This window comes from Fonsecaea pedrosoi (assembly GCF_000835455.1).
Source record: "Fonsecaea pedrosoi CBS 271.37 unplaced genomic scaffold supercont1.3, whole genome shotgun sequence".
In the NCBI taxonomy this organism is placed as follows: Eukaryota; Fungi; Ascomycota; class Eurotiomycetes; order Chaetothyriales; family Herpotrichiellaceae; genus Fonsecaea; species Fonsecaea pedrosoi.
The window spans coordinates 3,056,904-3,078,239 of NW_013550613.1; the positions used below are offsets into that span (position 1 = coordinate 3,056,904).

At 51.5% G+C, this 21,336-nt stretch overlaps 8 protein-coding genes and 1 non-coding gene across 9 annotated transcripts; 5 read left to right on the forward strand and 4 right to left on the reverse strand.

Annotated features, from left to right (window-relative positions):
* Nucleotides 1-122: 122 nt before the first annotated feature.
* Z517_05029 (uncharacterized protein) lies at nucleotides 123-2,861 on the reverse strand (the record flags this gene model as incomplete). Its single annotated transcript, XM_013430357.1, has 2 exons — nucleotides 123-2,648; nucleotides 2,700-2,861. 2 exons carry the CDS (start codon nucleotides 2,859-2,861, stop codon nucleotides 123-125), a joined length of 2,688 nt encoding a protein of 895 aa, XP_013285811.1.
* Nucleotides 2,862-3,414: 553 nt separating this feature from the next.
* Nucleotides 3,415-6,729, forward strand: Z517_05030 (uncharacterized protein; the record flags this gene model as incomplete). Its single annotated transcript, XM_013430358.1, has 1 exon — nucleotides 3,415-6,729. The coding sequence occupies one exon, from the start codon at nucleotides 3,415-3,417 to the stop codon at nucleotides 6,727-6,729; it is 3,315 nt and encodes a 1,104-aa protein (XP_013285812.1).
* A 1,089-nt stretch (nucleotides 6,730-7,818) lies between these two features.
* Z517_05031 (uncharacterized protein) lies at nucleotides 7,819-9,865 on the reverse strand (the record flags this gene model as incomplete). The annotated part of the gene is made up of 7 exons (XM_013430359.1): nucleotides 7,819-8,119; nucleotides 8,183-8,485; nucleotides 8,537-8,631; nucleotides 8,682-8,771; nucleotides 8,818-8,908; nucleotides 8,953-9,709; nucleotides 9,760-9,865. 7 exons carry the CDS (start codon nucleotides 9,863-9,865, stop codon nucleotides 7,819-7,821), a joined length of 1,743 nt encoding a protein of 580 aa, XP_013285813.1.
* Nucleotides 9,866-10,983: 1,118 nt separating this feature from the next.
* Nucleotides 10,984-11,888, forward strand: Z517_05032 (uncharacterized protein; the record flags this gene model as incomplete). Its single annotated transcript, XM_013430360.1, has 2 exons — nucleotides 10,984-11,019; nucleotides 11,076-11,888. 2 exons carry the CDS (start codon nucleotides 10,984-10,986, stop codon nucleotides 11,886-11,888), a joined length of 849 nt encoding a protein of 282 aa, XP_013285814.1.
* Nucleotides 11,889-12,505: 617 nt separating this feature from the next.
* Z517_05033 (uncharacterized protein) lies at nucleotides 12,506-12,865 on the forward strand (the record flags this gene model as incomplete). The annotated part of the gene is made up of 1 exon (XM_013430361.1): nucleotides 12,506-12,865. The coding sequence occupies one exon, from the start codon at nucleotides 12,506-12,508 to the stop codon at nucleotides 12,863-12,865; it is 360 nt and encodes a 119-aa protein (XP_013285815.1).
* Nucleotides 12,866-13,070: 205 nt separating this feature from the next.
* Z517_05034 (uncharacterized protein) lies at nucleotides 13,071-13,655 on the reverse strand (the record flags this gene model as incomplete). The annotated part of the gene is made up of 1 exon (XM_013430362.1): nucleotides 13,071-13,655. The coding sequence occupies one exon, from the start codon at nucleotides 13,653-13,655 to the stop codon at nucleotides 13,071-13,073; it is 585 nt and encodes a 194-aa protein (XP_013285816.1).
* A 301-nt stretch (nucleotides 13,656-13,956) lies between these two features.
* Z517_05035 lies at nucleotides 13,957-14,071 on the forward strand. Its single transcript has one exon. It is a non-coding gene; the product is annotated as a tRNA-Ser (tRNA).
* A 1,413-nt stretch (nucleotides 14,072-15,484) lies between these two features.
* Z517_05036 (cyanate hydratase) lies at nucleotides 15,485-16,068 on the reverse strand (the record flags this gene model as incomplete). Its single annotated transcript, XM_013430363.1, has 3 exons — nucleotides 15,485-15,532; nucleotides 15,582-15,995; nucleotides 16,048-16,068. 3 exons carry the CDS (start codon nucleotides 16,066-16,068, stop codon nucleotides 15,485-15,487), a joined length of 483 nt encoding a protein of 160 aa, XP_013285817.1.
* Nucleotides 16,069-16,960: 892 nt separating this feature from the next.
* On the forward strand, nucleotides 16,961-20,941 carry Z517_05037 (uncharacterized protein; the record flags this gene model as incomplete). Its single annotated transcript, XM_013430364.1, has 3 exons — nucleotides 16,961-20,167; nucleotides 20,216-20,828; nucleotides 20,880-20,941. The coding sequence occupies 3 exons, from the start codon at nucleotides 16,961-16,963 to the stop codon at nucleotides 20,939-20,941; spliced, it is 3,882 nt and encodes a 1,293-aa protein (XP_013285818.1).
* Nucleotides 20,942-21,336: the final 395 nt, after the last annotated feature.

A 21,336-nucleotide genomic window follows, 5' to 3' on the forward strand; every position in this document is an offset into this window, starting at 1 on the left:
GATATCTCGCTTCTACTACAGTCCAGCCTGAAATGGCCAGAAGGTTTACGGAGTATAAGACATGATTATCCAGAGTCCTCGGATCCGCCATCACATTTTCAAAGCTCTACCGAGTACCTATCTCACAAAGCCAGTCGCTCAAACGAGTACCGGCCTTTATTTTTCCTCTCGAGCATCTTTTTCTGCCTGACGGTCCGATGTTTTAATTGGCCACCACCATTCCTGATCTTCACTGCGCTGACTACATTCTCGACCTTCAGGCTCAGCGGGAGACCTGGACCAGGTTGCAGGTCTTCTTCCCCCTCGGCAGTCTCCGAGTACAGCGTCACGATGGCTCCCGGACGCTGATTAGGGGCTGGTAATCCAGTTCCATAGAAAGGCACACGGGCGCCGGCAGCTTGTTGCTTTCGCATAGATTCCTGGTATCTCAACGTCTCGCGGAGAATCCCTTGCAACTCCGCCACGTCTTCCAGGCTCTGTCTGGCATGTGTAATCTCCGTCACCAAGTCGGGTATAATATTGCCCATAAAATCTTCGTGATCTAGAGTCTCAAAGAAGCCGAGAGGTCCAATGGTGTCGACGCAGGCTGACAATATCTTGATACTAGCAGTGAGCTTGACAGTTGGTAGAGAGTCGGCGTTCACACTCAAGTTTTGAAAGGAGCGCGTGTGACCGCCTTGGAAGAGTTGCTGCCGTAAGAACTGAATGAGAGCCAGCGCTTCGGTGTGGGAGAGCAAAGCTTTTAAGTTGACGGAAATAACTGAAGCCGCAGCAACGCCGAGTCTATCCAGCGCTTCGATTAGCGATCTTTGAAGTTGAGGAGGTAGCCACGGAGTGTCTGTCGCTGATACGGCCAGTGCCTGAACCTGCGGGCCGGCGAGAGGTAAGGGAGTGTCAGTCTCCACCGGGTCTGTTCGGCGGTCTGCGTCAGGAACCGCGGCCCCAGACGACGTAGCCAGAGCCTGTTGGATGAGAAGCTGAACTATCGCCGCTTGCTCCTCCACATATGGACTGAACCCACTTTCCAGACACTCTGCCAGCAAGTTATACGACGGATCTGCCTCGAGGAGAGCTCGTGCAACCGCATGTACGCCGACATTCGTCAACCCAGGCCCAGAAGGGGAACTCGAAATTGCAATCCCCAGGTGCTGGGCGGACAGCAACCCTACCCGGCACAACCATAGGATGAGTTTGAATGACGGTATCCGGATCTCCAATCGCGTCTCTGTGGGGTTGGGTGCGTTGTCTTGCGCATTTGACGTCGCGGCTACCTGGAAGATCTTCGACAGAAGATAGTTGATCTTGAAGTCTGGGACCGCCATACGATCCAGAGGCAAGTCCTCACTGGGTCCTCCGCGAGCCGAAGACTGCATGATAGCCTGCCGAATGTCGTTGATGACAGCGTTTTCGAAGCCGGCGACATCGCCAGTCCCAGCGAGCTGGTCAAGGCGTTGTCTGACGGGCTGCCAGCCGACAGGAGACTCCGGAATGATAGTTGCGGAGCCGATCGCAGACAACCGCCCATCGAGAGCACTAGGCAGAGTCTCGTGGTTACTGACACCGCGTCCGACGTTTTGGAGAAGTTTGCTTCCGGTTTCCAGTAGTCGTTTTGATGAGCTACCAGAAATATCTATTGCAAGGAGTTGATGACGCCTCCATCCGATGACACGAGCAGTATGGGGATAGTATGCGACAAATTCGATGGGACCACTCCGATCTTGGACGGCCATTCTCATGCGTTTCCGCTTGAGATTCCCCTTTCTCGCGTCAATTTGAGCCTGAACGGACTGAAATTTGAGGTCATAAAGCTGAACTGACTCATCAAAGGAGCAGATGGCGAACGCGGGAGAAATGGCCATGATTTCGTAAGAGCAGTTCAGACTCGTGTGTAGGGCAGAAGACAATGAAGGTACTAGGCCGGTCAAATCATACGAGTAAAATGATTCTCCGGCACGAAGGAATAGATGCGATGCCCTGAGGTTAAAGGTGTAAGATCGATCCTTCGGCGAAAGTGACTTGGAGTTGTTTCCTCCCAACGACAGTTCGTGGTCGAACAATGGATAAATCGATACCCTATGAGCAGCCAGATTTCGATCGATTGTTTCAACTGACCAGACACCGTAGAACACGCTGTTGGGATTAGCCGAATGCTCGGTTTTGCAATATGCGACCGCCAAGTAGGAACCAGCTGGAGCAACCTCGCTGAGCAGATCTGGCCTCTGCTTTAGAACAGTCTTCAGGGCTTCCGAACCAGTAAGATGTTGAACAGCAAGTACTTTGATGTTTGGATGTCGTTTGGAACAAAGAGCGCCCTTGAATAATGTGGCGTTCAATTCTTCAGAGAAACTTGTTAGGGTACCGTTTTGTTGGACCACCAACAGCTCTTTTTCTCGACCTCTAAGCAGAACTTCAAGCAGTACGACAGGGTACTCTTGTTCATCCAATGCTACACTCACACACTGTGAGGCGCGGACTGTGTCATCCCCTGAGCTCTGGAAAGATTCGATGCGTAATGTGTCTCGCTTTGTCGCACAGTATGTCCTTCGACGGATTTGCCCCAGCGATTCTTCGCGAATTGAACATGGTGGGCCAAAATAACGTGTGGTAGGAGGCACGGGATAAGAGGCTAGGATCGTTCCATTTTGGATCTGAACCTCTGTCAGCAGCTTGTTTTGTGCAAGGATACAATGTAATGGTACCTCATACAGCCCGAGGGAGTCTCCATCCACGGCCACGCAAATCTCTTTCCTGCGCTTCTTCAGTCCGTCGCGCACAGCATACACAGTGCCAAAACGAGGGTTGGCGTCATGCCTAGCAGGACGAGGCAGTCTCGCTAGCACATGGGGTGTTGAGATTTCCATGGCTGGAGCATGAGTACTGTAGTGATGCTAGGTAGAACTTGATGTGCAGACAAAAAGTTTTGAGATGGTCTCCACAAAATTTTTGCGGAGGGCGGCGAGGTTCCTCCGTCCAAGTCCCAAATGGTAATAAGTCTCGCTAAGCACTTCCCTAACCAGGGCCTGCTTAGTGGCCGATCTTCCGCCTAAACAAGCCTATCAGCGACTGGAAGGCATTTACAGGTGCACCCCCCATTTCTGGGCATGGGAATCGCGTCACGGACGCGCTTCCGGTAATCGAGTTATACATCATGACCACGCGCACCTCGATCCTATACCATCTCTCAGTTGTCTTAGGGGGGAGCTGGCCACGGCTCATTGATTCATCGACGACGAATTCATCGGTCCATTCACTAGTCTGAGCGGAATCTAGACTTCATGACACCACCGTCTTCCAAAAGTTGACTTGTAGGTCAATGGCAACTCTGCTTGACTATGGCGCTGGCCCAGAACATCGATCCCATATGCATCCGTTCTTTAGGAAAGGTACGCGATCATATCCTTCCGGGGATTCCACATGCTGATGCTGTTTATAGCCGCCGCACCCAACGATTCCTCATCTCAATGCCCTCTCCCCAGAATTCGAGGGTTGGATGGCGCAGTCGAAGATGGACCCCCCAACAACAATGAAGAGCAGAATTGTAATCCCAGCAATGTTATACGCACAGAGGCAACAGAGGCTGCCCCTAGTGGAACATGGTGTGTGGAAGAGGGAGACGACCTTGAACACGAAAACACTAGAATAAAAAGACGAAGAGTGTCTGCCAGCTCTGTGCATCCACTCACCGAGACAACAGAGACTTCACACACAAACCAGATGACGTGGCAGGACCAGCTCCAGGCTGCAGCACAGACATGTGATGATATCGAACCACCTCACGATTGTGCTGAGGATCAGACAGTTGCTGATCGACCTTTCTTGAGCGACAATGGAAGTAGAATTCAGTTATCTCAAGCGACATTGTCCGCAGAGGGTTGTATCACATCACAAAGGACGACTCCTGACGGTCGACATTCTCCTAATTCTTCTTCAAACCCAGCTGAAATCGACCTCACAAAATCCCCTGATCGTCACCATCGACCCCCTGATAACACAATGGACGACCCCTCAACCAAGGAGAGCGAACGCGGCTCTACTCAAAGGAACAAGATGATGCGAAGTGGTCACGGAAAGCTCATCTTCTCGCCGAAGAAATCGCCTAAGCGTGCGTCACGGAGTATTACGACCGACACAGGTGGGGAGAGCGGTGACGCAAAAAAGACTGCCCGTCGATCTAAGAAACTGGAAATGAAGAAGGGAAAATTGGTCTCCTCACTGCGCGTTACGTTGTCATATTCGGCCCCGGACTCCGGTTCTAAGATCAACGACATCTTGTCCCACAACTCTGAAAAGAGCCGCATTCAAGGCCCGCAAGCTCAGGGAAAGCTAGCACCCCACCACCCTGTCGTGAGTAAGGCAACGCACCCATTTTTTCTGGGAAGACTGTCAGGCAATAGTCAAAAGCAGTCTGACCTCAAAAGCGAGACATCCTCTGTTGCAAACCCCTCGGAAGACGAGACTACCTCAAGGTCGAAGGCACCAAAGCCTTGGAAAGACATTATCTTCGAATCGAGGAGGACAGTTCACAACAAAAATGCGCCGGTGCTCTTACCTGTTTGGCCTCCGACCAACATCCAACACGTACTACCAAGTCATGCTCCACGTGGTGCAGGCACGGTTTGGACTCTCTCTCTGTCGCGGCCCAAGTTCAAACAACATTCTTTGCGTGTCAATGCGGACGAAGACATCCTTTGGAATTTTTCAAGGCGCTTGAAGCAGAATGTCAACGGTAGGCCCATTCACATACCTGAGCGAAAGATCATGGGTAGCAAAGAACTCGTTAGACTCACTGAAACGCTCTATGGGATCGACCACCAATCAAAACATCAATCGGCCTCAATTTCCCGGCTAGGAGCAGTGGTTGAATCGACGCGCAGTTCTTTTGACAGGGGCATGGCCGCGGGACCCCAGCTTTGGTGCCATGAATATGCACCGAATTGTTGGCAAGAGGTCTTAGAACCACAAGGAAAAGCTCTACATGATTGGCTGAGTAATCTGAGAGTGCACCAAGTTCAGACTGGCAAATTACAACCAAAGGCGAAACCTCTGACTCCCAAGAAGCGTCGCAAGAGGAAGTCGGAAGGGATGGACGACTTCATTGCATATTCAGACGACGAGGATACCCGTTCGATCGCGAATGGAAAGAATGCGATCCTCCTCACAGGCCCTCCAGGCTCTGGAAAAACTGCTTCAGTTTTTGCCGTGGCACAACAACTTGGGTTCGAGGTATTTGAGATCCATCCTGGTATGCGACGAAGTGCAAAGGACATCCAAGACAAGGTAGGGGATATGACACAAAACCACTTGGTTCAACACCAAGACACGTCCAGCCGAAGGTCAAGTTTGTCGTTGGAGGACAGTGACGCAGTCTTCTCCACCTCTAGGCCTTTGACGGACAGCCAGGATTCCACAGCAGATACTATGGGTCGCAGAAAGGGTGGCAGACAGTCCAAAATTGGCGAAGTAAAAGAGACCAAAGAAACTAAGTCCAAGTCGCAGAAACAATCTCTCGTCTTGTTTGAAGAGGTCGACATTCTGTATGAAGAAGATAAAGCCTTTTGGAGTGGCGTTCAATCACTTATCCGGACCTCCAAGCGACCTGTCATCCTCACATGCAACAGTGTCGATTCCGTGCCCATGGCCGAATTAGACCTCTTTGCCGTTTTGCGATATGACATTCCCCAACAGGATTTGGCTGTACAGCTTCTGGGATCAATATGTGCGGCTGAAGGACATCTTCTGAGCAAAGAAGTCTTGCAGAACCTCTATCTTACCAAAGGTCAAGATCTCCGTGCGTCAATCATGGAACTCAATCTCTGGTGCCAAATGACGGTCGGATCTCAACAGGGAGGTCTGGATTGGATGCTTCCTTTTAACGGCGAGTCCCAAGTCATGTCAGATGGCTCAGTCACACGAATTGTCAGTCAAGACACTGTCACCAACGGGCTTGATCTCTTGCCAGCCGAATTTGACGACGTTGAAGATCTCATTCGTTTTTCCCAGGACAATCTGGATATTCCGGCACAGGACTGGGTTCGGGACGATACGTGCTCAATCAGCACCGAGGCGAACCATGGCTCAGCGCTGGAGGACTTGCTCACCCTCTATGAGGCGAGAAGCGCAATGGATCTGGTCGATGACACAATAACACCCGTGATAGCAAGCACATTATGGAAATGCTCCAATCCAGCTGCTGCCGCTGTGAGCGACCACACATTCCACAGGAACGAAGTCGTCCGCCTGTACCTCGGTAATCTGAACGAATCAACGACCCTTCAATCATCAATGTGCGCAGCGTTCGAACCTCTTTTGGAAGAATCCCGTATCGGCCTCCCCAGCTCGCCCGGGCGTAGAGCACCCTCCCTGGATAATCCATCCGCCATCTCACTTGTGACAGAAGTCGCTCCCTACATCCGCTACATCGTGTCTCACGATCAACGACTTGAGCAGGTTCGAAACGAACTGCACGGGTCAAGTCAGCAAGGGATAAAGAGACAGCGGCGTACAAGAGCAGCAAGGGCAGCCTTGGAAGGCGGGAACAAGAAAACAGTAAGAAGAGATAAGTGGTTCCCCGAAGAGTTGGACTGGGCTGCAGTGATGAGGACAGGAAACGAGTGGCCTCAAGCCAGAGAGGCGGACACATGGGACAGTTCTCCTGCTCAAACACCTAGTTCGTCAGCGGGAATGGAAGCGGGAGCCGAAGCCGACGAACCTGCATTGTTCAATCCCTGAGACTTCGCGGTAGAGGAGGACAAGCTAGTCACTTTTAGTTTGTCGGAGGTGCAACAAACAAGTTATCGGTCTCTTGCACCGCGGGAAGCATCAAGGGCGTCGGTTTCAAGCGACCGATCGGGGGCTGCACTTTTCACAAGGGAAGTGTCGTGACATTACGAGGCTGGCCAGATACGCGTCGCATCAAGAGGTAGCACCGCTGCGTACATATCATACACATTACATACCCTAGGTAACAAAGTACATTTACACAAAATCATGAAAATCTCACAATGACTTCCAAGTTTGAATACCTATACCGAGTACAAGTACCAACTTCGGCTCACTCCACTCCAGTCCTGCGCTTGTAGTCACTCATGATCACGTGGTGTACGGAACAAAGCGGCCCCTTTTTCGCCACAGCCTCGTCTCCTCTGACGCTCAACCTGGCGATAAGTTTATCACACAAGACCTTCCACAGCCAGGCACCTCTCACCTGTCGGCATATCGCAGACACGGCTAGTTGACGAGCAATCTGGAGTTGTCCCTCCCTCCCTTCTGCTGTTGGCTGTCTATCGTGTCCCCGCACAACCGGCACAGTCTAAGGCTGCGAAATTGGGCGAGCGTTTATCCTTCGAAAGAACCACATATTTACATCACTCCGAAGTCGTCAACACTATTTGTCAACGAGATGTGAGAGGAAGTGACACAGGCAACAGGCCGTATGTTAACTGAATGCATTGTGAGTTCAGTCTCTCAAGTAACTACATGCTAGCTAGCGAATACAAACTGTCAAGACTTAGACCGATCTCAGCTCCTCCTCCTACACCTGTATTATCAACATATTGCCTGACCCATGTTTTTCCTTTCATCGATACACCATGATGAATGTCTTGCTGTACATGAGTAATGAATGCCGTCTCTTTTCATGCTTTGTATATGTTGAGGTGGCAAAAATGCATGCTTCAGGGAATGAGTGCGCATGCTCGAGGCAAGAATGAGCAAAAGGAATCAAGATGGATAGTACCAGCAGACCAAGAACAAATGCACGCCAAAAATTGTTGGAAGCATGCGGGAACAGATGTCCTTGGCGGCGTTGGCGTAGCTGGCTCATTTGCAAGATTGCGGAGTGGTGGCGGTGTAGTTCTCCTTGCCGCTGGCTGGCTCAATTCTAATGGTGACCTTCTTTGGACTTGGAGTCTTGGTCTTCTTGCTGATGTTTCCATTGTCTGGGATGATTGCAATTGCGGCCGCAGACTTTGGCGGGACTTCAATGTAAGGATGGGCTGCTGGAAGATTGGTCCTAACAGTGGTGGAGTTGGTAATCGACTGCAGTCCCCCCTGCATTGGCCAAGTCGACGTGGAGTTGCGGATCATGGTCGCAGTCTTGTTGTTGACACCCGGAAGCTCACTGCAGGATGCGTGGTTAGTTGGCTGAAGGACCAAGGAGCTTGGGCAGCAAGGCCAGACTTACGGCGGAGAGACTGACGTCGCTGGAGTGAAGCCATTGGTAGTTCCAGCCGGAGACTGCCAACTGCCATTCGGACTGATGTGGTTGTTCACGTTCTGCAATCGAGACAGAGTTGGAGATGGAGTGTGTTCAACCGAGTAGCTGTATTCGCGGCTGCGCCAGTTGCGACGTTCTTGACTCTGTTGTTTGAGCTGCTTCTGAGCTTTGGTGTCGGCAAAGCGGAGGAACAATTTGATGCCATCACGCTCGTTGAGGACAGAGTGGAATTCTTTGATGACACGTTCTGCGATCTCACGTGTTTCGAATCTGTGACAATCAGACAAGTTCACGCATATGGATCCAAGCATCTTTCAATACCTTGCAAAGCCAACTTCCTTGCTGACTCCGGATGGTGCATCGCGGCAGATCTTGGTGGAGACGGCGTGATACGGCAAGAAATGTTTGGCCAGATCCTGGATAGGTTGGTAAGTAGAAGCTGTAAACATGGTGGGAGAACTCAAACTGATTCATTCCAATCAATAGGAACCCCGGTGCAATAAATGTTGGTAGAGTTCTTATCCTCCAAGTCCTTGAGTCGGGAGTTGCGAGATTTCTGGGATTGTTAGAGGACCACGACATAGTAGGGCAGTGCTACATACCTGAGCATAGCTGGCTTGAAACCCAAGATGGAAGAAGCCACGGATACAGTTCTCTGCAGCAGCGGGAGAATAGTACATGACGAACCCAAAGCTGGACATTGTTAGCAAGCACAACACTTGGGCGGGGCAACATACCCTTTGCATTTTCCCGTGTCCTGCTCGATGATGGCCTTGCATGACTCGATCTCACCAAAGCGAGAAGCCCAACGTTCAAGATCTTCATCGGTGGTGTCCGGCATGAAGCCACGAATGTAGACGTTGGTAATGCCCTCGGGATTCTGAAGACATTTGGCCAGGCTGAGTTCCTCCTGGTTGGTCCACATGGCGGGCACTGCACGAGGGATCTGTGGGTCACGGTTGACGAGCTCATCAAGGTTGACCATCTCGTAGGATTTGTTGTCTTGACACTTCATTGGTTGAATGGGCCCAGCAACGTAGTGTTGGCTGGCAGGAGTGGTCGACAGGTAGGCCATGGAGTTGTAGTAGTCCGATTGACCCTGCGGCGCCACATTTTGGTTGTTGGAAGCATTCTCTTCATTGGAAGACCAGGATCCTCGACGACCTGGATCAAACCCGGCAACATTGGAGGCAAGATTGTACGGCCAACCATATCCTGGGAGAGCACTTGTTGCCATGCTGGTATTTCCGATGAAGCTCGGAAACATACCAGTGGGGACGTAGGGCAATTGGGAAGCATCTCCAGCTGAGGTCTGGTTCTGACCGTAGAAGTTGGGGAGTGGCACGGCTTGACCAGACGGCAACATCATCAAAGGGCTGTTGTATCCGGGACGATTGACTGCATTCATCTCAGTCTCGACCGAAGCAGAGGGTGGCAGGGTGGCCTTGAGGTTCTGCATGTTGGAAAGGGGATTGGAGTTGGTCATGTTCATGGCTGTTGCATGGTGAGGAATTTGTGCCTCAGACAGTGACTCCAGCTCTTACCTCCATTGTACTGTGGATAGCCTGATGCATTGTACGGCATTCTTGACTGATGATAGCCAGCATATGCATTGCTTGAGACCGACTGGGTTGCGGGCTTGTCAGACATGGCTGCTGCAGTCTGGATCTCACTGATTAGTATCCTTCTGACAGTAAGGCACAGGCATCACGGTGGAGAAGCCTCCTGAACGGACAGACTCGCCTTCAATCTGTCACCACGAGAGGGGCTTCAGACCACGCCTCTTTGTGGTTCTTCCGAGGGTGTTGTTTAGAAATGGGATGGGGCCCGATGAATAGAGCAGCAAAGGGGGAAATGAGAATGAGCAACCAAGATGCAGTGGAGGATGGATGATAAGAGGGAGGAGAAGCTAACAGCAGGGAACTTGAGCAAGCAAAGCTGTAGCCTTTGTATTAAGAGAAGTGAGATGAAGAAAGTAGAGGAAGAGGAAGAAGAAAATGAAGCGAGTGGATAGAAGAGGAGGGGAGGAGGGAAACTCGTTGAGGTGGGTGCATCCGTGGTCTCGGCGGCAGGAGCAACGACAATAGTCTGGGTAGCCTCCACCGGTGAATAGGCCAGCACGATCAATGGCAGTAGCGGTATTCGAATGGACCCCAATGCATATTGTACTCATGTCCTTAGAGGGCATCAATAGAGAGCCATTCAATACTGCCACACCTCTTGGATCAATTCGACTCCACAAGACGACAACAACATCCTCATGCAAACATGCTGACGGCCAAGAGAGACTCTCTTGTGTCTCTCCCATCTTGAGAGCAGCATGGGCCAAGAGCCACAGTTAGCCTTTGTCCTTGCAGTCTTAACCGCGCCCTCTGGGCATCAGGACCGCGTGTGTCTTCTTCGCCAGGTCCTCTGGACTATGTGAGTACAGGACCTGCAGGGCGCGTGCACATCACGTCTGAGTGAGCAGGGCAATGTTTCCCCATGTCTTTATTCTGCCATCTCTGAGTGGGTTGACTTCTGAAGAACCTGTGATGGTAAGTTGGAAGACAAAGGTGTGACGTGAAGTCAAAGATCAGGCATGCAAACGGCGGAAGGGTGTATGCTCTGCCGTAGCAACTTCACCGAAAACTACGGTGAATCTACTGTCCCATTCTCACATTTTCGGTATTGGAGAAATCAAACTGTTTGAACTATTTTCTCTACCAAAAAGCCAAACTCGTCTATACACTTTACTCTCCAGCTGGGCGCCGGACTGTACCTTCAGGATGGACCCAGATGTCGGCGAAAAAACATGGCAAAAAGTAGGTGGAAAGTTCAGACAACTGCCTTTGCGTACAAGACTGACCCAGGGCCACAGTTCTTCTATCAGCACAATTCGCTCCTAGCCTTGCTCGACGCTCACGCTTCCCTGTTGGCGGAGATGCGAAAATTCTGTCTTGACAATAGTGCTACTATGAACCTGGTGCAAGAACGTCTTAACACCACTGAGAGTCTGATTGCAACGTTCAAGCTTTCCACCGAATCCTTGACCGAAGTCACTAAGCGAGAAGAGCAAGTCACCGAGGATGCAAAGGTTCCCGAGCCGGAAATCCTCGACATCCCAATCCCTACTTCTACTGCTGGCCAAAAAGCCCCCACGCCTGCTGAGCCACTATTGGATCCCAGCGGCTTTTTCGCAGTCGACACAAATCCCACTCCAATCGAACAACTCTACAAAGAGAAGCCTATTGTCGCAGTAAAGGCGAGGAACGGTCCCAAGCGGAAAGTTTCTGGGGAGCAGATACAACCAGCCACAACATCTGAAAACGAGCGCATGCGGAAGAGACCAAAACATGGCGAGGACCAGCGAGATAACCCGGTACAAGAGGAAGAGGACGATTCTTTCCTGAAGAGAGTCGAGGCACGATCACGGGCGAAGGAAGAGCGCAAAAAGGCCAAGACGGACAAGAAGCGCAAGAGACAGAGCGGTGATTCCACTGGGAGTATCAAGGGCCCCAGGACCAAAAAACGGAAGGAAAACAACGATCCAAAACCCGTAACGACGACACCTTCTTCAGCGCCCTCAAAGAATCCACAGCCGCAGAAGGGCAAGAGACCTCTACCCGAGTCAAATAACAACAGTACAAACGGACGAGCGAGCAAGAAGAAACGCCGAGGGTCAAAGCATTAGGTGAAAGGAGATTGCCCAAGAATGTTGTATCACGCTTCAAGGATGAGGAACAGTTGCATACTGATACTTTCTTCGCCTTTTCTTCCCGGAGAATCGCAACGATAAACGCTGCGCATGCCTCCGGCTCACTGTACACTGTATAAATTCATGTTGTGTCGCCCAACTCGAACAACTCGAACTTGACACTATCCCCTCCATACCCCCAACCGGGCCAATCTCCGTTTTCCCGCTTTTCTGTACGACCTGAGCAGTTGGCATAAAATGGGCGAATCGGTCGAGTTTGGAACGTCAGAGGCAACCCAACTGAATTCTGAACCAGGTACCCTGGCTCGAAATTCCGCTCTTCTCTAACTTGCATGCGAGTTGCTAGATATCATCCACCGACCATAAAACTACAGTCCAGGATCAACTGCATTGAATTTACACACCAATTTTCATGCAACGGTTCAGGCCATGCTACGATAACCCTAAGCCTTCTCCCTGTCGTCGACTGGAACAATCGACGCTCATCGTCACGACACCAAACTTGAGCTTTTCACACGGTAATCTGACCGAACCCGTCACCGGAGAACAGACATCCACGCCATTTGAATCAGACAGACCACACACCGACAGATATGAGCGAAGTGCACAAACCACGGCTTGTAACCCGCGTCTTTCCGCCACCAATAAAGGTCACCTATCCAAAGGTGGATATGGCCAGCGTGACCACCGGCCATGTGGCGAACAGGCCTCAAATGACCCCATTCCACAGACGGACCGGTGCTGCACGCGTTCCTATCATTCTCAGCGCCGGCGAGGCGAAACAGCGCCACGAACAGACGGAACTCAGCGAAAGAGCCCGTGACGAGGTACTGAAACACGGCGTTAAAGTACGTGATTTCCAGGCTGAGGCGGATGCAAGGAGGTACGGCCAAGACTGTGCTGGGCATGAGGCTGGTCGGGGTACGCCAATGTCGGGTTACAAGCACGATTAGACAGTGTTGTGGATGATCCTTGTATCGAGTTTCTGCGAGCCGGGCGGTGATGTTGAGGTACCGCAGACGATCTGCCGACCTCGTGCTTCGCGCCGTGTCTCAAAGGAGATGTCCTACTTGTGGATGGAATCTCGAATTCGTATCAAATCGCACCTCGGGTTGTAGACCACAGGGCAGATAGGACAAAGGCAAGAATCGAAGTCCTTCAGCCCCGGTCATTTTGCTTCCGCACCACTTCCTCGTCCCTCTCTTTCAACTCGTCGGCATTCTTCTCGCCTTGGTTCCAGACTTCCCATATTTGGTCGACAATCATGTTCCCATAACCTTCACCCTGCTCGAGTTTCTCCTGTTCTTCTTTCAACCGGCGTTCTTTCCAATCCTCGTTTTGTCTATTCGCCCAAGCTTCACGAGCTTTGATTTGTAGAGCAGAGGACCCATTATCCCCTGCTATTTCTGGCACCATGTGTTCGTGGCGTCGAAGCTGTTCTCCATGTGCTGAAGCAGGAGTCTCCAGATCATGGAGGGGAGTCCGTCCAATGTCGAATCTCTTGGACGCGTGACCCATGTACCCCAGCCCCGTGCGCTCACGGAGTTGGTAGTTCGTAGCCCCGAGAAACGCACCGGCCAATGAGAAGGTATAGAGATCCAATTTGCGCGGTGGGAGGGCGATCAGGGCGGGTGCGAGGAAACATGCCGCGAGCGTCGAGGTGTGCAGGAAGCTCTGGTAGTCGTCGAATAGTTTCTTGCGCTGGGCAGGATCCTGCTCGGGCCCGGAATCGGAGGGTGCCATGACGGCTGGAGAAAAGATCCCGAAAAGGAGCACGGGGGGTGCGAGAAGGCTGGGTTAGCAGCTGCTGTCGTACTTCATCTGCATCCCATACTGATTGCACATGATATTTTCAGCAAGTCGCTCAGATCATAGTATTCTTCGCCATCAGCTCGAATGCTCCGACGGACGAGTCTGGGTCTGTAATGAGGCCAAGTGTGATGTCATTAGGAGCAGCTTTAATTTTCATATCATAATATTGTATGATCAAATTTTAGCAGAATTATGTCCACGTGTCTGGGTCAAAGATTTTCAGGCCGTTACAGACAGTTTGGCCGAGTGGTTAAGGCGGCAGACTCGAACGGGCCTCTTGAAAATCCTTCTAGGCTCTCCGTTATCTGCTGGGTTCGCCCGCACAGGTTCAAATCCTGTAGCTGTCGATTTTGTTTTTGTTTGGTTTGTCATTGCGAAGTCCTATTTCCTGCTATGCTCTTTTTTTCCTCCACATGCCGTTACCGAGAGCCTGAAACAGAGGTGATTGAGATCAGTTGCGCTAGGAAAGATTTATATTCAAATTCACGGGTTGGAGGCAACGAGATGGAGTGCAAAATCATGACAACAGGACCTACGCAGATGATCAGGGAAGATGGAGACAGGTGAGATAGAACTGAATGGTATTTGCTACATATGCAAGCCTCCAGTGCGTCCAACAGAGACTGTCTTTGCATGTTCGCTATACCTCGCCTGGCAGCCGACCAGCCAGGACAGAAAATGGCAGAGTGGACAAACAGGTGGAAGGAGAGGGAGTTGCCCCTCCCCAGCACCAATTCTTTCTGCTCGCTGTATTTCACAAATCATGATGGCGAACGTACAAAATCCACAGGGGAAGGATACAGTGTGCCACGGAATTGACAAAAAAAATGTCTTGCGACAATCATATGGGTAAAAAATGTGGGTTATCTTCGAATTGAAAATCGACGGACAGAAAGGGAGGAACATGTCGCTGCTCAGCAGCACGGCGAGCGAAGTCAATCTCCACCACTCGAACCATGGGAGATGGCAAGCGATCTCCTCACGCCCGGCGAGAGCGTGATTCCTTGGTTGGGATCCAGCGGCCGCGACGCGAAGGCATGTCGAAGATGATATCGTCAGAGGGTGCCTGCACCTCCCTGGTCGCCGCCATTGCGAGGGGACACGCTATTGAACGACGCATGAGTACATTTGAGCGGACATTTTGATGGGTATTTGATAGAATGCGACCCAGGGTTTTTGCCGTTATCGAGCTTGGGGCTGTGTTTGGGAAGATTGAACGCAATGGCACCCGTCTACTGGACGATGCAGCTGTACATTTGGGCAGACATTTTGATGGTGTTTGATGGAAAGTGTTGAGGCTTGTTTGTGGAGGTACTGAGGAGCTGAAAGGAGTGACTTGTAGTTGGACGTGAATGAACGTGTGTATGGCAGAGACAGATTAATCAGAGTGAAATGCAATATAAATACTGTACCTAATATACTGCATAAAGACCAAAATACTGAAAGCAAGCAGAAAGAGATCACGCTCTCATACCCCAAATCGGTAGCTGATGGCTGGTAATCACCGCCACACAAAGGCCGGGCAGCAAGGCTGAGCAGAAGGGGACGAGGCTTAATTATTGTTCTCCCTTAGTATTGTTCTTTCCACACAAAGCGTTGGAATGTTGAACTGTACACACAACCAAGCTATTCCCGGCATAGGAGGAGAACAAACGGAGTCTCGACGTGGATTTCTGGCGTGGTCTGGGTTCGTCCACTCTCACAATGGTATGTGAGTTGCAACAGGTCGGTTCTTGTCTTTGCCCATACATATTTCGAGTCTAAAAGCGAGTGAATGGAAGCCACTTGCCTCGAAGGGTAATTTTCGCCTTGGTCGAGTCAGCCCAGAGCTAGAGTAAAGTGCGAGATCAATCTTACCCATGTAACGCCATCCTTGTCAACCTCTTTTTCAACGTGAGTGGAGAAAGATATTGCGCTCATGATCCCGTCGCCAAACTTCTCGTTCAGAACTGCTTTATATGCATATCCATAATTCTGCACAATCTCGTACAGGCGGTAGATCAGCGGTTCCTTTGGAGGCATCTCCACGCTCTTTCCGCGGTCTGGAAACCCGCTCAATTGTGCCTCAAGGGTAGCATGGTCAATGCCAAAATAGTTCGAGAGCTTCTCGATATCTTCTGGGGATGCCTTTGCTTGCCCATAGAACAGAGCCGCCACCGCGACCTCATCTCGGCCAATTTCCTTGCCAATCGTTTCAAAGGTCACCTTCTTTTGCGCCTTGGCTTCGAACAAAGTTACGGAGGACTTGGGGAGGTTTGGATGTTGCGACACCTGGTTATGTCAGTTGCTATCCTGCGTTTGGCCTCAGGGCACAAAAGCTCACATCCAGAGTTGCGAGAGACATGTTGGAGGCTGGTCGGATCAATTGCGACGGGGTCAGTCTGACGTGGCGCAACACAGTGCTCGGCCTTGACCTGAAAGCTGTGGAAGTGAGACGTTGTAGAGGACGCAGAGGCAGAGACATAATGAGATGCAAAGGACACTGCAGTTAAATAGCCAATCCACAAAGGACTCTTGTGGAGATGTGCACCTGTCAATACTTGTATTTCTGCTTGGTAGAGGGGCCTTGAAGCTGCCCTCCCCGCATCAACCATCATCCGGGAGAATTGCCGTCATCTCATTGCGCGGTTTAGCATCACCGTTGGTCCGAGAAGGTACATCACGCCTAGCGTTTCCAGGTGTTGCAGGGTCGCTGAAAGAGAGAAGAGAGCATTCGACATGTGGCTTCATTCGGGGTGTGTCTGTACCAATGCGAAGGACGCGAGTCTGTGAATCGAGGAGGAAATAGCCTGGTGCTCCCAGAAGCAGCATCTTTCAACTGCCATCTGTAGCCAGGGGCAGCTTTGTCAGGGGTGCTCTGTTTTCGCGGGGCCATGAGGCGCAGCAGCTCTGAAACCAGTTTCTTATTGGGGCCACGGTTATTGTGGAGAGTTGTTGCGAGGACGCTGACTGCAGCCTGGTTGGGCTTCTACCATGCACCCAGAGAACCCGGCACCCTCAAATCCAGCTTGGCATGTGCTTCACTTGCTTGACACGGCATGAATCAGCTGAAACTTCAGTCACTCGCCCTGACTGAAACAAATTCCTCCATGACAATGCAGCGCGTTTGAGTTCACCGCTGGATACCCCTAGCGTTTCCGAAGTCTTGAGGGTAGTCCTGTGGTCGCCATTTGTGACCTCCTCCCTCTCCCACCTTTTGGAGTCGAGTGCCGGGTAAAAGTACACGACTAGTTACCATGTCCTACCAAAATCAACCGGATGACGACGGCCTCGCATACGGAGACGACTACTCGCAGTCTCGCGGGAGGGGTGGACAAGATGGCACTGATCGGTCAATGCTGGGAGACACATTCAAAAAGTTCAAATCCGAGCTCGACAAGTACAAGACTGGTGGTTCTTCTTCGCAGAATTATGGCTACTCGGCCTCCGCCTCCGGCTCGAACCAGCAGTATTATGGGCAACAAGGTCCTGGTACAGGATATCCCCAGGTCGGTCAATCTGCCTATCCGGGAGGCCCGCCTACTCAACAACCCCAAGGTCGGCCTGATTTGACGTCGAAACTCTTTGATGGGTTGCATAGTACTCTTCATAACATCGGCTCAGATGTCACAAACTTGTTAGGGTCTGGCAATCGACCCCCTACGCAATATGGACCGCCGCCCCCAGGACAGGCCAGTTACGCAGGTTACCCTGGTGTGGCAGTTCCGCAAGGCATCCCGTCAGGTCCAAACCGCTACGACAGCTTCGCTTCAGAGAAGGCGGGTAATGATGTCAAGTGGTATGTCGACGGATGTGGCTATTTCTGGGCAGTTAGTCAAGCACTCGAAGGAGCAAAGCACTCGATTTGGATCCTGGATTGGTGGCTATCTCCTGAGTTGTACCTTCGTCGGCCACCCACTCAGAATGAACAGTGGAGGCTGGATCGAACATTGCAGCGGGCAGCACAACGTGGCGTCAAGGTCAAAGTGATCGTATATAAAGAGGTCACTCAAGCTTTGACTCTTTCGTCCGCACATACGAAACACGAACTGGAGAAGCTACATCCCAATATCGCAGTCTTTCGTCACCCAGATCATCTCCCAGATGCTCAAACTGCTCAATCGTCCCTGATATCGTCTCTCCAAGCTCTAAAGCTTGATGCTGCAGGTATTTCTAAGCTTGGCGCAGATACTCTCAAGGGAATTTATGGCGTGACGGACGATGTCGTTCTCTACTGGGCTCATCATGAGAAGTTGTGCTTGATTGACGACAGGATCGCGTTCATGGGCGGCCTGGATCTCTGTTTCGGTAGATGGGATACAAATCAGCACTCAATTGCTGATGCACATCCTTCGAACATCAACGATATCATCTTTCCTGGCCAGGACTACAATAACGCCAGAGTCATGGACTTCAGCGATGTTGCACAACCGTTCCAGAACAAGCTCGACAGGACCAAGAGCTCGAGGATGGGATGGTCGGATATTGCCATTTGCCTGCAAGGAGCCTGCGTCCAGGACCTTCGCCACCACTTCGTCGATCGTTGGAACTTCATCTTCGACGAGAAATACAATGTCCGCAAAGACCAACGCTACTACAGACTACTTGACGATTTCCCTCACCCACCGACTGGTCCAGGTCAGCGACCTCAACCACGTCCACAGTCTCAAGGGCAACCCCAACCTCCTGCCCCGGTTGGTGGATTTGCACCACCTCCCGGAAGCCAACCATACACGGAACCGGCGTGGCATACAACCGGCAGGCCACACACACCGACGCCAGGCCAATACCAAAGCCAAGCGGGAACAGACACCGGTGCATATGGTGGTGCGGCAATTGCTTCTATCTCGGGCACACAAGTTCACCAACAGCCTTCGCAGGGACAGTATGGTCAAACCACCCCCTCTGTTGGCCAAGGAGTTCAACCACCAAATCCAATCCAAGCTCCGCCTCAGACCTCTACAGGTACCTACGGCCAGGTGCCTCCACCTCCGCCGCAAGCACCATCGCAGACTTCCGCTGGGGTCTACAGCCAAACTTCTCCCCCTCCCTCGCAGGCATCGCATCCAGCTTCTTCTGACCCCTACAGTCAAGTGTACAGCCCTCCACCACAGGCAACTCCACAACCAGCCACAGGTACTTACGGCCAAGTCCCCAGTCCCCCACCGCAAGTACCCTCAGTTCAGCAACCAGTGAACACTGGGGCGAGCTATCAACAACCACCGACCCAGGCTTTTCCACAGAGTTTCCCTCCTCCACCTCCTGGACCACCTCCCCAAACATCAACCGGACCGACTCAGACCTATCCAGGATATCCGCCACCGCCCAGTGCAGAGCCTGCTTATGCTCCCTATCACCAAGGCCCGACGGAACTTTCGTCACAGCAATCGCCACCACCATCGTACCAGCACCAATCCTATCAAGCTTACCAGCAGGCCGATGCAGGACAAGCTCGTGGTTTTGATGAATATGGGCAAGAGTTGAGCAGAGGCTTCGGTGATTACGGACAGGGTAGCGAGTCTGAAAGAGGCATCCGAGGCAGATTTGACCAATACAAAACCGAGGGCAAACTTTTGGGCCAGCAACTCTCGTCGATTGGCACTGTTGTTTCAAGTGGACTTGGGGATAAAGCACACCAACTTCAAGGCAAATACCTTGGTGGTACTGACTCCTATGGGCGCCCATATAACCAGCCACGACCCGTCATGACCTGTCAAGTCCTTCGGAGCTGTACAACGTGGAGCAATGGAACTCCCCTCGAGCAATCTATCCAGAATGCATACATCGATGTGATTCGGAACAGTCAGCATTTTGTCTACATTGAAAATCAATTCTTCATCACCGCCACCGGCGATCAACAGAAACCCGTCAAGAATTTGATCGGCCAGGCTATCGTTGAACGAATCATTCGAGCAGCCAGGAATAATGAAAAGTACAAAATCATTGTGGTCATTCCGGCGGTGCCAGCATTTGCAGGCGACCTGCGGGACGATTCTTCACTCGCCACTCGAGCAATCATGGAGTTCCAGTATAACAGCATTAATCGTGGTGGACACAGTATCATGGAAAAGATTGCACAGGCTGGTTTCAACCCCATGGATTATATTCGATTCTACAACCTCCGGAACTACGACCGAATCAATTGTGGCAATGTCATGCAGCAAGTCGAACAGCAAAGCGGAGTCAGATACGAAGACGCCCGGAAACAACACGATGATGCTGTGGGAGCAGGCTATGGACAATATGGTGAGAAGACGGGGACCACTCAACTATCTCAAGCCCCGCAATACCAGCAGTACCAGACCACCGCCCAGCAAATGACCACTCCTGGAAGTGGTCGGTGGGACAGTGTGGCGGAATGCTACATGCTCGGCGGCCAAGATATACGCACGGTGCCTTGGGACGGCCCTCCGGAAGCTGAGCTCGACGCGTTTGTTAGTGAAGAGCTATACATCCATTCCAAGGTAAATATTGCCAGTCAAGTGGGTTATTAGATATCTAACCGGCCACAGTGTCTCATCGCGGACGATCGAATTGTCATTGTAGGGTCTGCCAACCTAAACGACCGAAGCCAACTCGGATCACACGATAGTGAAATCGCTCTGCTGATCAACGACTCAACGCCAATCCAATCCTACATGAGTGGCCAGCCATATCAGGCGAACAGCTTTGCTGCCTCTCTGCGCAGACAGCTGGTCCGGAAACACCTGGGGTTGCTCCGACCACAACATTTCTTCAGACCTGACCCCAACTTTGATCCCGTCGGGGTGCCCAATGTTTATGATTGGGGTTCACCCGAAGACAATGTTGTGGCAGATCCTCTCAGCGATACTTTCCAGGCATTGTGGAACAGTCGAGCGAGAACGAACACCGAAGTCTTCAGGAAGGCGTTCCGCGCGGTCCCTGACGACTTTGTGAATACATGGGCCGATTACAAGGAGTTCTATGAGTTCTTCTACCGGCGCGCCGATGCTGAAGCTCAAGGGAAACCCAGCAAACTGCCACCCCGGGTGGAGTATGGCCATGTAGTCCGGGCTGACTTCCCCGGGGGAGTGCAGGAGCTGAAGGAACTGCTAAGTCAGGTCAAGGGTACTCTTGTGGAGATGCCATTATGTTTTCTTCAGAGTGAGTGGTATACCCTATGTTGTTTTGGACGTCTACTGATTCGAATCACAGATGAAGACATTGCTAAGGAAGGGCTGACTTTGAATGCGCTGACTGAAGAAGTCTATACATGAACGGGCAAGCTTTACCATTAGATGTCACTCAATTTGGATACTCTGTGTGAAAGAGTTACGACTGGCTGAATGAATGAATGAATGAACCACAACATTCTTTACCACCACTCTCCAGAAAGGGGCTACGCAGGGACAATCTGTGCTTGACCGTAAATCTATGGTGGGAAAGAATGGGGCGAAGCAAGTGCGCGTCTTATGAACCTGTCACCACAGACAAGCACAACAAGGCCCTCAGTGATGCTGTAGACCCTTTCTCACTTGTCACGCCTTTTTTTTGGTAGATGAGTGCGATGTAGACAAAGCAGCACCACCACCAGTCGGCAAGACGCAGGCAAGTGTCTAAGACCAGAAGGATAGCTTCACCTTACTGGATGCCCACATTCAATTTGCCAGCA